Raw genomic sequence first — 13,134 nt, 5'->3', positions numbered from 1 at the left:
GAATTTCCATTTGAGCGATGGAGGAACTCAAGACAGGTGAGCGTCCAGACACACAGATAGACTGCATTAAATGCCACAATATTACTATTAGTGTAAGACTGACTGTTATAATTTCTCTGCTCAGGTACCAGAAGTTATAACAAATGGGTTTGTAGAGGTGCTGTTGTCTTATTTGGACTGCTGAGTGTTATCCTGCTGGTTCGGTTCATCTGCCTTGGTTTCTATTGTAAGTCTGGTTCACACCAGTGTGAACATCTGAATCTGAAGGTCAACTTGTTCAAATCCTGATTGCTTTGGTTCAAAAGATGCAAACACTAATCTGGTTTTCACTTTTCTTTTTTCAAATTCAAGGTTCAATTTATTCAGCTTTGACATTTCTTGTTACTTTTTCCCCCAAAGACTGAAAAAATGTAGAGAGCAAGATAAAATGCTAAGGAACTAATACAAAACAAATCTAATAGAAAAAAATAAGATAAAATAAAATAAGACAAGGATAAACTTGAGAATAAATCTGAGACCAAACTGTTATGTGGGATCTGAGTGGTATTAGGCTTTTTTAAAACTTTCTAATCCAGTTTTTGGCCTTGGTGAATAACGTGGACTTCAGCTTTTCTGTATTCATATAAATTACACTTATTATTACAACGATACATGACAAATTCCTCCTTTTTTAAAGCGCTCTACCTTCTTTGTGCATGAACTGCTTGAAATGAACAATCTGAACTTTACAGAGAGACATTGATAATATTGCAGTTACTTTCTCAACCAATCGGTCATATGTGCAGAAATGGTCACTTTTGTAACCAGGAACTTTTGCAGTGTTTGACCTTTCTGGAGCTATGAGTTATGAGATGTTTAAAATTAGAGGCACAAAAAAAGAAAAACACGTTTTTGGGAGCACATTTATCTGACACTAAATGATGATGCTAAAACTAGTAAAGATGTGATGATGATTAAGCTATAAAGGTGTTTTAATGAACGGCCCAGAGTCTGTCCTGCAGATTACAACAGAGAACAGAGTCAGAGCATGGCTTATCTCCCTGACGTCACTTAACATCTGAAAGGAGTCCTTCTTAAAACTGTTCCCCTATAAACCTAAACTTATAATCTAAACGTATAACCTATAATTAACTTATAAAACTAAAATAAAACAACAGGTTCATTTTAGCACTTGCATAAGACTATGATATTTATTAACTGCTGTCTCCAATGATTGAGTCACATTTAGACTTTGCAAACTATCATCCTGATTTGTAACAGGCTCATCCACTGACAACGTACGGGCCATCAGCTGATTGTGTATCTCTGTGGTTGGCTACATTTATCTCTGTTATCCTTCAAAAATATGTGGTTTATATAAAGGGCAGAAGTGTTGAGAAATTGTTGTCACAGTGGAAAAAAGACGAAGAGAACTTTTTATGATAAGACATGCCATCACTTTTTTGTGTAGGAAAAGTCTCATGTGAAGACCGGCCCATTATCAGCTCCATAATTGTGATTTTATTCGTAGAGGCTATCACAATTCTACTAATAAACCTGATGTAAATATTGAAAATTTCTGGATCATTTTCTATTTTTCTTGTCTTTCTGTTCTTTTGTACATTAAGTAATTAATTATTTAAAAAATATATATGAATTTGACTCATAATTCACATCATTGTGTTAGAGTTCTTTCTAGAATGTGATATATTTATTATCTAGAGAGACGTGGCCATCATAACTCTGTTTATTGGTGAAAGACCATGATGATTGGGTATCTCTGTGGTTTGTATTTAATTTACTGAAAGAACTTTCATAAAGATCTTTGATCCATCAAATTGCATGGAAAATATTTATAATTTTAAATGCACTAAGGTGTTTTTGTTTTCAGATCATGAGCATCTCCAGAGTTATCGTGACAGCGTTTCCTCCCTGATGAAAGACAGAGACCTTCTGAAAGCAAACCTCTCTGAAATGGCTGAAAAGCTGAACAGACTTCACAGACTTTTCAAACAAAGTAAGTCTTTAAAAAAAAGTGATTAAGGGGTGAATTCTGGCTTTGATGCTGCTGCGTCAGCAGATGGTGGCTAATCTGAATGCACTTTCCACAACAGACTTCTAGAAGATATGAAACATGTTGGTGCAGATGTTGAATGATCTCAGCCTGCTGAAGTCAGCTCTGTCCCTCTTTGTAGATGCTTCTGTGTTGCATTTCCAGTCTAGTCTGTCAAATTCCCAGATTCCTGTATTCCTCCATTTCTTCTCTGAGGATGTAAATGGCTTTGTTTACTCCCATTCCTCCTAAAATCTACAATCATGTCTTCTCTTTTGTGTTCAATGTGAAATAATTGTTTTCCCATCATCCCACAAATTAACTGATCAGTTCTCTGTACTCAGCTTCTTGTTCATACAAATACCCCTCATCTGCTAGGTGCTGGCTCCAAAACAGAATCAATCCCCACAGACTCCCATGTTAAAAAGATCAACATCACAGCAGAAATAAACATGTTTAAAGCTTGGTACAAAAATCCATTTTAGGATTAATAGGTCAAGTTTACCTTCATGACAACTGTGTGGGGGTTAATTTTTTTCTAACTCATCCATTTGGATGTTATCTTCAAATTCGGCATAATTAGGGGCGTGTCCTTTTGATTGACATGTATCTAATATCCACGGCAAGAAGGGAGAGTGCAGCACAACCGTGGTTTTTAGCCGGCTAACAGCGCGCCTTAGCTTTAGCCCGCCTACCTCCGTTAGCTGGTTAGCTACCGTTAGCTCCAGGTTAGCTCGGTTAGCCCTTAGCTACAGGCAGCTTGGAGTTTGATGGGTGTCAATCATCCACCCCCACCTTTATACTCTGCTTCTCAGCTCCATCTCTTTGCCCATTTTTGTATTTTCTGGGAATGACGATACATGTGACACTGCCAAGATGGCGATGGTGGGAACTGCCCAATGAGCTTTAAGTCAGCTCTTCAGAAACCTACAGGTGACATCATGGGGGCTCCGTCCATCTTTTATAGTCTATGGTTCTGACAGAGCACAAAGTCCGTACATGCAAGTGAACATACACATAAGTGGCAACCAGACAAGTGTTAAGTTACACTACTGACACCAAACTAGGTGACACTGATCCACTAAGCATTATAATGACCCTCAGGGGTCATTTGCTGTAAAAACAAAATCACATCTGCAGAACTAACATCAGAAATCATAGAGTTGCTGATCTGTAATGTTCTTTTGGGATGTTTCTTCCAGACAAAACGTGTCCAGCTGGATGGAGCAGGTTCAGTTGTTCATGTTACATCTTGTCAAATCGGTCCAGCCCCTGGCATGAAGGCAGAGAGTTCTGCAGGAACAGAGGAGCCGATCTGGTGGTGATAGAAAATAATGAAGAACAGGTACAACATATCTGTATTGTAATGATTGACTGTGAGGGCCCAGAAATTCAGCCACACACAGGAGTAGGAATATAAAGAAACCAGATTTATTGAGCAAAATGGGCAAGAGTCTGGTGAGACTTAAATGAAGCAGTCTGGCAGATGGGGTACTTATCCAAGACAATAGGCGAGGCTCGGGGTCCAGAAGCAAAGCATGGGTCAAAATCCAGAAATCCAAAAAAATCCAGGCAAGAGGACCAAGGTACTTTTTGACAGTTTGTTTTCCTGGTATAAAAGGCACTTGCAGAAACCAAAAACAGACTGTTTTTTCGTTTTTTCGTTTTGTGCAAAAAACGAAAAAACGAGGAAACGGTTCATTTTTCCGTTTTTCGTTTTGCACAATAAAACCCAAAAACCGGAAAACAGTTCGTTTTTTGTTTTTTCGTTTTTGGCCAAGAAATGAAATTACCAATCTATATTTTGTTTCATTTGTGGGCGGGACTTCGAAGCCCGCCGGTGCTGTGCCCTCCAAAATAAGAGTTACTACTCAATGGATGAAGAAACTTTCGTTATGTTGCCTGCCCCCGTATGCACCGATTCTAAATTTAAGTGGGTCTTGTAGGCCCTACACGCCTACACGGGGTACAGGAAATAAGCGTTCATTGGCGGTGAGAAAAAAAAGTGTTTATTTATATTTGGCAGACAGGATATAGGTGTGTGTGGTGTGCATGGACGTGTCTGTGGAGCTGGAGCTGTGGATCGCGGCAGCAGGTCTTCAGATCAGACTCAGGTTATTCATCCCCGATCTGATCAGCAGTCCCTGCCAGATGGATGCTTTTTCTCCTGCGGTTATCAGCCATCTATGCTGTCTTTTCTTATAGCTAAGGCTGTATCTGTCCGCTGCCCACCCGCTGTGTTCCAGCTCCGGTCGGCTCGATGAGAAGAAAATTGCCTGCTCTCATCAGACAACTGTGCGTGTGATATTTCAAGCTCGTTCACGTGAACACGGGGGCTCGCGACGCGACTCAAAAAAGTTTCAGCATTTTCCAACTTTTGTCGATGTTGCAGGTAACTACTAAAAGCAATCAGAGAACAGAGACATTTTTACCTGGAGGATCAGATCAGCTGATCATTTATTTTGTCTCTTATTTTTGTGGAAACCAGTGTTTCACTAATCAGACCCCAGGATAACATTCATTAGGAAGCCCTGCTGGCGGACAGGTTTCCCTCCACACTACCACAGCTTGAGCTGTGGAGATTTTTCACCTGGAGATTTTGTGATCCAGGATCAGAGAACAGCTGAAATCAGGATGGTGAATGACTTTTTGTGTCTACACATCAATATCCAAATTAAATTAAGCTGTTAAATATCTAAATAATTGACAACAGAGATGTAGCAGTGGTTCAGGCAAGTTTGATAGCATATTGTGCAAGTTCTGCAAAAAACCTCTTAGATTGGCCAAATATATAGCCTATTGCATTGTTAAAGGGTGTTTGTTTTTTTCATGTTAATAAGCGACACAGATAAGCTGGACCACACATCATTTATCTTGACAAGGTATCCTGACAGTTTAGCTTAAATTCATATATCTTTCTCTCTGTGGGCTTTTACTGACACTGTTACACTGTTAAATGTAACATGGTTATCATTGTGACACCAACCAATGTAGGAGCACAACTGTGACTGAATGTTTTTATTAAATAAAAGGTCCCGCATCTCCATTAACGCTGCTCTTCTTTTGTTTGTGATTATAAGTGTAATAGCTGCAGTTTGCCAGCAGAGGGAGTTTGTCCCAAGGTGAGCGCTGGGTGTGGTGGTTTGTTGGGAGGCGCCTCCTTTGATCCTTTGTGCTGCTTTGGTGTTTGAGATATGAAGATTATTTCAATATTGGTCTGACATCATGCAGCTAACTGACCTCCCCGTATAATTTTTAAAAGGTTGAAGTTTTCAGACAATGTTTTCCTGTAAATCGGCATGAAATTTATTGAATTAGGAGAGCCAGTTCACTGCAACTGTCCCAGGCCCTGACACAAGATGGCCACCCTGTCGACACTTAAAAAAACAAACAACAAACTTAATTTTGAGGACAAGAGTATAAAGACTGCATCAACACTGGCCCACGCGGGAGAACTGTTGATGAAGGCAGCCCAACTTGTCAACAACTGCTTGTTGCATGAAACACATGTGCTAAGATAAACATTTAGTAGCCTTGATGCACAGCAGGGCTCAACTGGAACAAAAGTCAGCTCGTGCAATTTGAGACCTGACTAGCTCAAGTATTGATAGAAAAATGATCAAACCTACGAACAAAAACAAACTTGTTGCAACTGCACTTGTCTTGTTGGTGTAGTATTTTGTAGGCTTACTTGTCTATATCGTGTATAGGTATATATTATTGTGTATATTGTAATATATATATTACACCATCTTCCCAGTCCCCTTCCTCTACAATACTTAGCAGAAACCAAAAGGTTGATTGGTCAACTTAACCTTCTGAACAATGTAGGCCTAAAACATTTGATGGAATCCTGAAATTAGGACAGTGAAGAATAGGTGAGACATGTTGAAGAATATCATAATAATAAAATTACAGATTTAGCCATATTTTCATAGAATATTTATTCAACACAAAATAAACAGCACATTTTCTCCAACAAGGCAACCTTTAAAAAGTGAAAGGAGGCAGAGAAAAAAGAAGGGTAAGAAAAATGAACACTTGATGGACTTAAGGTCAGTTTAGAGAAGTGCGGGGAAATATTTGCATAGGCCTACTGCTCTTACTTCGAGGAACCTCCTGGACAAACAATGAACAAAGTGTGGTGGGACTGTAGGCCTACAAGAAGCCACAGGAAGCTTCGCGACATGCCCATGATATACCAGCAGATATTGAATAAACTTCCCTTCCGGATGGGATTTGTTTTGACCATTTCACAGCTGCCTGGCCGTTCACAGAAAGGCTCGGCAACTACCGCTGCTGGAGCAGTATGTGCCGCTCCGTGGAAGTGGTTGACAGTTTACCATTTTAAGCTCTAGTCGCCTCTCATAATAGGCTAGACGTGTAGTGCTCAGTTGAGAGCGCAATGAGACCGAGAACATGAAAAATCTTAAAACAATCAGATCTCCGAGAGAAAAACGCAAAATCTGGAAGGTTCAACTTCATGGCTGTCACCGGTGAGAAAACTCCTTTTTTAACAAGAAATGATCTGAGTTTCCTCAGCAAATGAAGGAGCTGTTGTGCCTTTTTGTAAACAGAGTCAAAGGACAGTCCAACATCTTTTTCTATTCTCAAATATCTGATAGACTACACCTGCTCCACTAACTGACCCTGGATGTTGAGTGGTTGGTTCAGGGCAGGTGGGAGCTGTCCTCTGAGCCCACAGCAAAGTTCCTTAGTCTTGGAGATGTTTCGCTCCAGTGACCTCTCACCTGGATTCTCCCCTCCTTTTCCTCATCGGCTGTGAACAGCAGCGATAATAACCAGTCAAGTTCTCAGGACTTTTCAAGGGCAGTTGCTCAAACCTGAAAAAGGGGCAATCTGAGGTAGCCCTCTGATAATGTTGACAGTGAGGGGAATTTAAAAAAAAAAGTTCTGGCAAGACATACAAAGGCATGGCCATATTTTATCCAGTGGCCACGCATTATTAGAGTGTATCAACAAATAATTGACATGTGGGATCAAGATAACCAAAAAAATAATAATTAACATTGGCCAGTCATTACATAAACAACTTGAACCATATCCACATGTCTCCAAATTCACTGCCAAGACACAGGGATTTAGGGATTTTTCATATAATACCCTTTGCCTATATGTGACTAGTAAAAGTTTTTCCATCACTCTGATTCCAAATGTAACACTTGTAAATGATCATGAACATAATTCTTTTCTCCAGTTCATCCTCCATGTAGTATTGAGGCTAGACACAAAACCTGGTACATCCATTTCTAAAACTTGCACAGGTTGTTGTCTAACCAAAAACGAACAAAAGCCTTCAAAAAACATAAAAAAAACAACAATTTTTTGTTTAACAATAAGCAAGCTCTGGCCCTGACACACAACAGGAGCTTAAGCTTCAGATCTGACACACCAGATATTTCTCTTTATCTACACATATCTTCTCACAATGTCAATGAGATCCTTTATTGGTCAAATTAAAATTCAAGAGAGAAAATGAAATATAAAAAAACCCTTTTTGTTAAAAGTATTGGTCCATGATAAAGATAGGCTTCAACAGTGATGCCCATCCTGTGGCATGAGACCCCTCAAGGCAGGCCAACAGGGGGTTCCCAAAAGCTTTGACAGCTTAGAAGATATGATTTAAGGACATACATATAGCCTACAGTAAATTTCGGGGAAAACACCACCATGGGAAGTCGCTGAGAAAAAGGCTTAGAATACGGTACTTTCCCGGTCCAAAAGGGAGACTGATTCAGTAGGTAGCCTACTTAAAGTGACTTGATTGAAGGGGACTAAAATTAACAACCCAAGTGTCTGTGTCACGAGCCCTGCATGTCTGAGATAGGCCCTGTATTTTTATGATATGAGCAGTATGCGCCTCCCAACAAACCACCACACCCAGCGCTCACCTTGGGACAAACTCCCTCTGCTGGCAAACTGCAGCTATTACACTTATAATCACAAACAAAAGAAGAGCAGCGTTAATGGAGATGCGGGACCTTTTATTTAATAAAAACATTCAGTCACAGTTGTGCTCCTACATTGGTTGGTGTCACAATGATAACCATGTTACATTTAACAGTGTAACAGTGTCAGTAAAAGCCCACAGAGAGAAAGATATATGAATTTAAGCTAAACTGTCAGGATACCTTGTCAAGATAAATGATGTGTGGTCCAGCTTATCTGTGTCGCTTATTAACATGAAAAAAACAAACACCCTTTAACAATGCAATAGGCTATATATTTGGCCAATCTAAGAGGTTTTTTGCAGAACTTGCACAATATGCTATCAAACTTGCCTGAACCACTGCTACATCTCTGTTGTCAATTATTTAGATATTTAACAGCTTAATTTAATTTGGATATTGATGTGTAGACACAAAAAGTCATTCACCATCCTGATTTCAGCTGTTCTCTGATCCTGGATCACAAAATCTCCAGGTGAAAAATCTCCACAGCTCAAGCTGTGGTAGTGTGGAGGGAAACCTGTCCGCCAGCAGGGCTTCCTAATGAATGTTATCCTGGGGTCTGATTAGTGAAACACTGGTTTCCACAAAAATAAGAGACAAAATAAATGATCAGCTGATCTGATCCTCCAGGTAAAAATGTCTCTGTTCTCTGATTGCTTTTAGTAGTTACCTGCAACATCGACAAAAGTTGGAAAATGCTGAAACTTTTTTGAGTCGCGTCGCGAGCCCCCGTGTTCACGTGAACGAGCTTGAAATATCACACGCACAGTTGTCTGATGAGAGCAGGCAATTTTCTTCTCATCGAGCCGACCGGAGCTGGAACACAGCGGGTGGGCAGCGGACAGATACAGCCTTAGCTATAAGAAAAGACAGCATAGATGGCTGATAACCGCAGGAGAAAAAGCATCCATCTGGCAGGGACTGCTGATCAGATCGGGGATGAATAACCTGAGTCTGATCTGAAGACCTGCTGCCGCGATCCACAGCTCCAGCTCCACAGACACGTCCATGCACACCACACACACCTATATCCTGTCTGCCAAATATAAATAAACACTTTTTTTTCTCACCGCCAATGAACGCTTATTTCCTGTACCCCGTGTAGGCGTGTAGGGCCTACAAGACCCACTTAAATTTAGAATCGGTGCATACGGGGGCAGGCAACATAACGAAAGTTTCTTCATCCATTGAGTAGTAACTCTTATTTTGGAGGGCACAGCACCGGCGGGCTTCGAAGTCCCGCCCACAAATGAAACAAAATATAGATTGGTAATTTCATTTCTTGGCCAAAAACGAAAAAACAAAAAACGAACTGTTTTCCAATTTTTGGGTTTTATTGTGCAAAACGAAAAACGGAAAAATGAACCGTTTCCTCGTTTTTTCGTTTTTTGCACAAAACGAAAAAACGAAAAAACTGTCTGTTTTTGGTTTCTGCAAGTGCCTTTTATACCAGGAAAACAAACTGTCAAAAAGTACCTTGGTCGAAAACAGTAGACAATGTGGAGACAATAACTGAATGCTGGATTTCAACTTGGCAAGGTGCTGTTGCTGATAATCTGGCAGAGAAGGAGCGACTGAATAGAAATTAAGTAGTGCAGTGACAGAGAAACCAAGTAGCAATTTGGGAAACCCAAGTGGACTGATTAACCTGTCAGAGCAGGAACCATGGCAGAAGCAGATTAGCAATTAGACAAACCCAGGTAACCTAAATCTACTGATGAGCCCAGGCAGGGCAGAGAACATGACATGTATGTGCATTATTATGTTTACGAACAATTATGAAAAATCAATCAGGCTTAAATATTTCATGTACATTATCTTGCTTGGTTAGAAAAATAAATAAATAAAAGCTGCAGAGAAGATTCAGAACTTTCCAAAGATGCTTTAATGAAGCACAAAACGTCCACTTTTAAAAAATATTTCCATTACTGTAGTTTCATTTGAACTTTTATTAGATTTGTCTAGAAAAACAGTAAAAGCACATACTTATGTTGTTTTGTTGTTGTTTTTCTGTTGGACAGGAATATCTCTCTAAGTTCACTGACAAACCATTTTGGATGGGTCTGAATTCTGAAACAGGGATTTGGAAATGGGTAGACGGAAGTCCATTAATTCTGACGTAAGTCTTCAGCACTGACAATACAAAGTTCAATTTAAAGCTGAATTAGGTGTCCAGGCAAAAATCCTTAAAATGAAACATTTTCTCTGGCCACACAGGAGGAGTAAACTTTACCAACAAAAGTAGTTCAGTATTAGATTTAATCTGAACTTGTGTTTGACCATTAAAAACCACTTTCTTAGCTTTTTATTTTATTTATTTATTTATTTATTTAATTTGAACTGCATCCAGTCATTATTTATGACATTTCTTGCTAATATGCAGTGAGTTTGGTAACCAATTTAGCTTAAAAACATCTGTTTGCTGTGGAGAAAAGAAAGTGGTCAGATCACTCAGACAAATCTGATTTTGGTTTTCTGTTGTGTGAAATACTTTCTACTTAATACTTCTTTTGGTATTTCATTAGCAGAGTGTTTAATCAATCTAAAGCCCATACTTGCAATGCACAGTCCCACATAGTAAGATATTTTGGGGTCTCTGCAGACAGCACAAGTGGGGTCTGATGTGGTCTACTGCATAAAATGTCACACAGGTCTTGGCACAAGCTGATGTGAAAACTATGAATTAGCTAGGGCAACCTACTTTAGAATTAGTTGACTACATCAATGAACATGTGGGTAGAAATGTTCCTGCAGCAGTGCTGAACTCACTGCAAAAGTTCCTCATTATTTAAGTTGTTTGAATATCTGTGCATTAAAGCAATAATTATATCAATACACATTTTTGAGAAAAACAAGTTAAAGCCAACTTGCTGGTGTTTCTTGTCTTGTTAAATAATCTTGTTAAATAAAAAGTAATGATGGTTTTTTCACAGAAAATGGGCGACAGGTCAACCTGATAATGGTGGTGGAAAACCAGAATACGGTGAGGAGAACTGTGCCCATGTCAAACTCAATAAATACTGGAATGACTTATCATGTAAAGTTTATCTGCGGTGGCTCTGTGAAAAGCTGATTTAATACTGTTATCTGATTTACATGAAGATCTCTGTGCTCTCTGTGCTTCCCCTCTCAATTTCTTCAAGGCATCAAAACACTCACAACATCTGATAAATTTCACAGATGCAAGTCTTCTTTAGCTGAACAACAATCAAGTTTAGCAATGGATCATCACTAAACAAACCCCTCCTCCAGACCTGACATACACTTAAAGCCCAAATAACTGGAACGTCACCAGATTTGGGGCAAATAAGTAAAGTTATTCACATCCAGTTGAAGGAAGCGTTTTTTAAAGACAACTTCTATAAATCCTTGATTTAATACATTTTCGATGTAATTACCTTAAAGGACAACAATTTGCATTTTAAGTCTATATTTATTATACAGTTTGAACGTTGTGAATGTTTTGATAAACATAAAAAACTCTTTGCCACCTTCCAAATATTTTTTGGTATTAACTGTAATTCAGTGTAATTCATTGAATTTGTGAGCATAAAAAAAAAGAAAAAAATATATGTTTTTTCTCTTTCCAGTAACTTTGTATAGTGTCTGTTTTTTAATGGTAAAATGACTCATTTGCAAAAGTCTAATTTGCACAATAGCTGCTGTACTTTTCTTTAACTTCCACTGTACTGTTTCAATAATAATTATTTATTTGTTGTGATCATATCCTCACTGGAGTAAATAACTGGAATGTTCAGACTTTCTGTCATTGAAATGTATTTGCACTTGTCTTTGGTGGATGGTGGATTTGTCAGATAATGCTGTGGTTGTGAATCGTCTATGGTTTGGAAAAAAGTGAGAATGATGGCTGGAGGTGGTGAAATTTAAAAAAAAGACACATTATTAAATTATAACTTTGTCAGGACTTTACAGCTCCCCCAGATGAATTTGTATTTGTATAGCACATTTCATGTACAAGTCAATTCAAAGTGTTTTACATAAAACATTACAGCAGGGTGCAGAAAGCAATACAAGTGCATTAAAAAGGTTCTGGTTCCACTTCCTAAACTGCCCACGTCGAAGGAACTCAGAGTCATCATCTCAAAGGAAGTCTTCTGTCTTCTTCCGGTCAGTATTGTCTCCGATCATTGCCCCCAGTTCATTTCCCGGTTTTGGAAGGAGTTTTGCACCCTTCTGGGGATTCGGGTGGACCTTTCATCTGGGTTTCATCCCCAGATGAATGGTCAGACGGAGAAACTCATCTAGGAGGTAGAGACTAAACTGCACGTTATGCGAACAGGATCCTGCTATGTGGTCCCAGAACCTGCCGTGGGTGGAATATGCCATAAACCATTTACCTTCCAGGATCCTGTGTGATCTGTTTAACCTGGTGACTGGATTCCAAACTGTCAACTACTGGATCCCTTTCTGGACTCTCTATTCCACAGCAGTGCCTGGACCCTGATGCCACTTCCGACATAAAGCTGCTTCCTTCCTGCCTCCACTCTTCCCAGTGCTCAAATAAAACTGTTTAAAACTTATCACCGTCTGTGGGCTAAATTTCCGGGTCTCTCTGAGACGATCATTACAACAATTAGAACAACAGAGAAATTAACGACAACAGGGAAATGTTAAGAACTGTTAGAATTAAGAGCAGTAAGTAATTATAATTAAAAGTATTCTGATTATTCATAGGAGTGTTCAGCTCTGGTCCTGAAGGGCCACAGTCCTGCAGGTTTCCTTGTGTCTCTGCTCCAACACACCTGAGGTATGAAAGTATGGAGAACTGATTGAACTGAATTCAAATTTGTAGTAACCTGCTTATAAAAGGCTGGGTTACCCTTAGGTACATTTTAACAGTCACTTTTCACATTAATATTAAAGTTTTTAGATAAATAAAAAAAGTTTATATAAAAACATTGGTGAAAGGGTTCAAACTGTTAACACATAATGCAGATATCACCATGAAGCTTTCTTGGTGATAACTGAAATATTTTTTTGTGATGAACGTGTTATAATGAAATATGATTTATTATAGAAGTTTCATAAACAACAGAAATACAGGCCACACAGCATGATACAAAACAGTCTGTATCAGATCATTTCTTGCACATCTTCAACAAATTAGAT

The 13,134-nt window shown here is 39.0% G+C and overlaps 1 protein-coding gene across 1 annotated transcript; it reads left to right on the top strand.

The window, feature by feature from the left end:
• The first annotated feature begins 206 nt into the window (after positions 1-206).
• LOC121649729 (asialoglycoprotein receptor 2-like) lies at positions 207-11,884 on the top strand. The gene is made up of 5 exons (XM_042000728.1): positions 207-226; positions 1,871-1,996; positions 3,235-3,377; positions 10,026-10,123; positions 10,938-11,884. Exons 2-5 carry the CDS (start codon positions 1,915-1,917, stop codon positions 11,080-11,082), a joined length of 468 nt encoding a protein of 155 aa, XP_041856662.1. The 5' UTR covers positions 207-226; positions 1,871-1,914; the 3' UTR covers positions 11,083-11,884.
• Positions 11,885-13,134: the final 1,250 nt, after the last annotated feature.

The sequence above is a fragment of the Melanotaenia boesemani genome, chromosome 12 (genome assembly GCF_017639745.1).
Source record: "Melanotaenia boesemani isolate fMelBoe1 chromosome 12, fMelBoe1.pri, whole genome shotgun sequence".
NCBI lineage: Eukaryota > Metazoa > Chordata > Actinopteri > Atheriniformes > Melanotaeniidae > Melanotaenia > Melanotaenia boesemani.
This window is presented reverse-complemented; position numbering and strand designations above follow the sequence as displayed.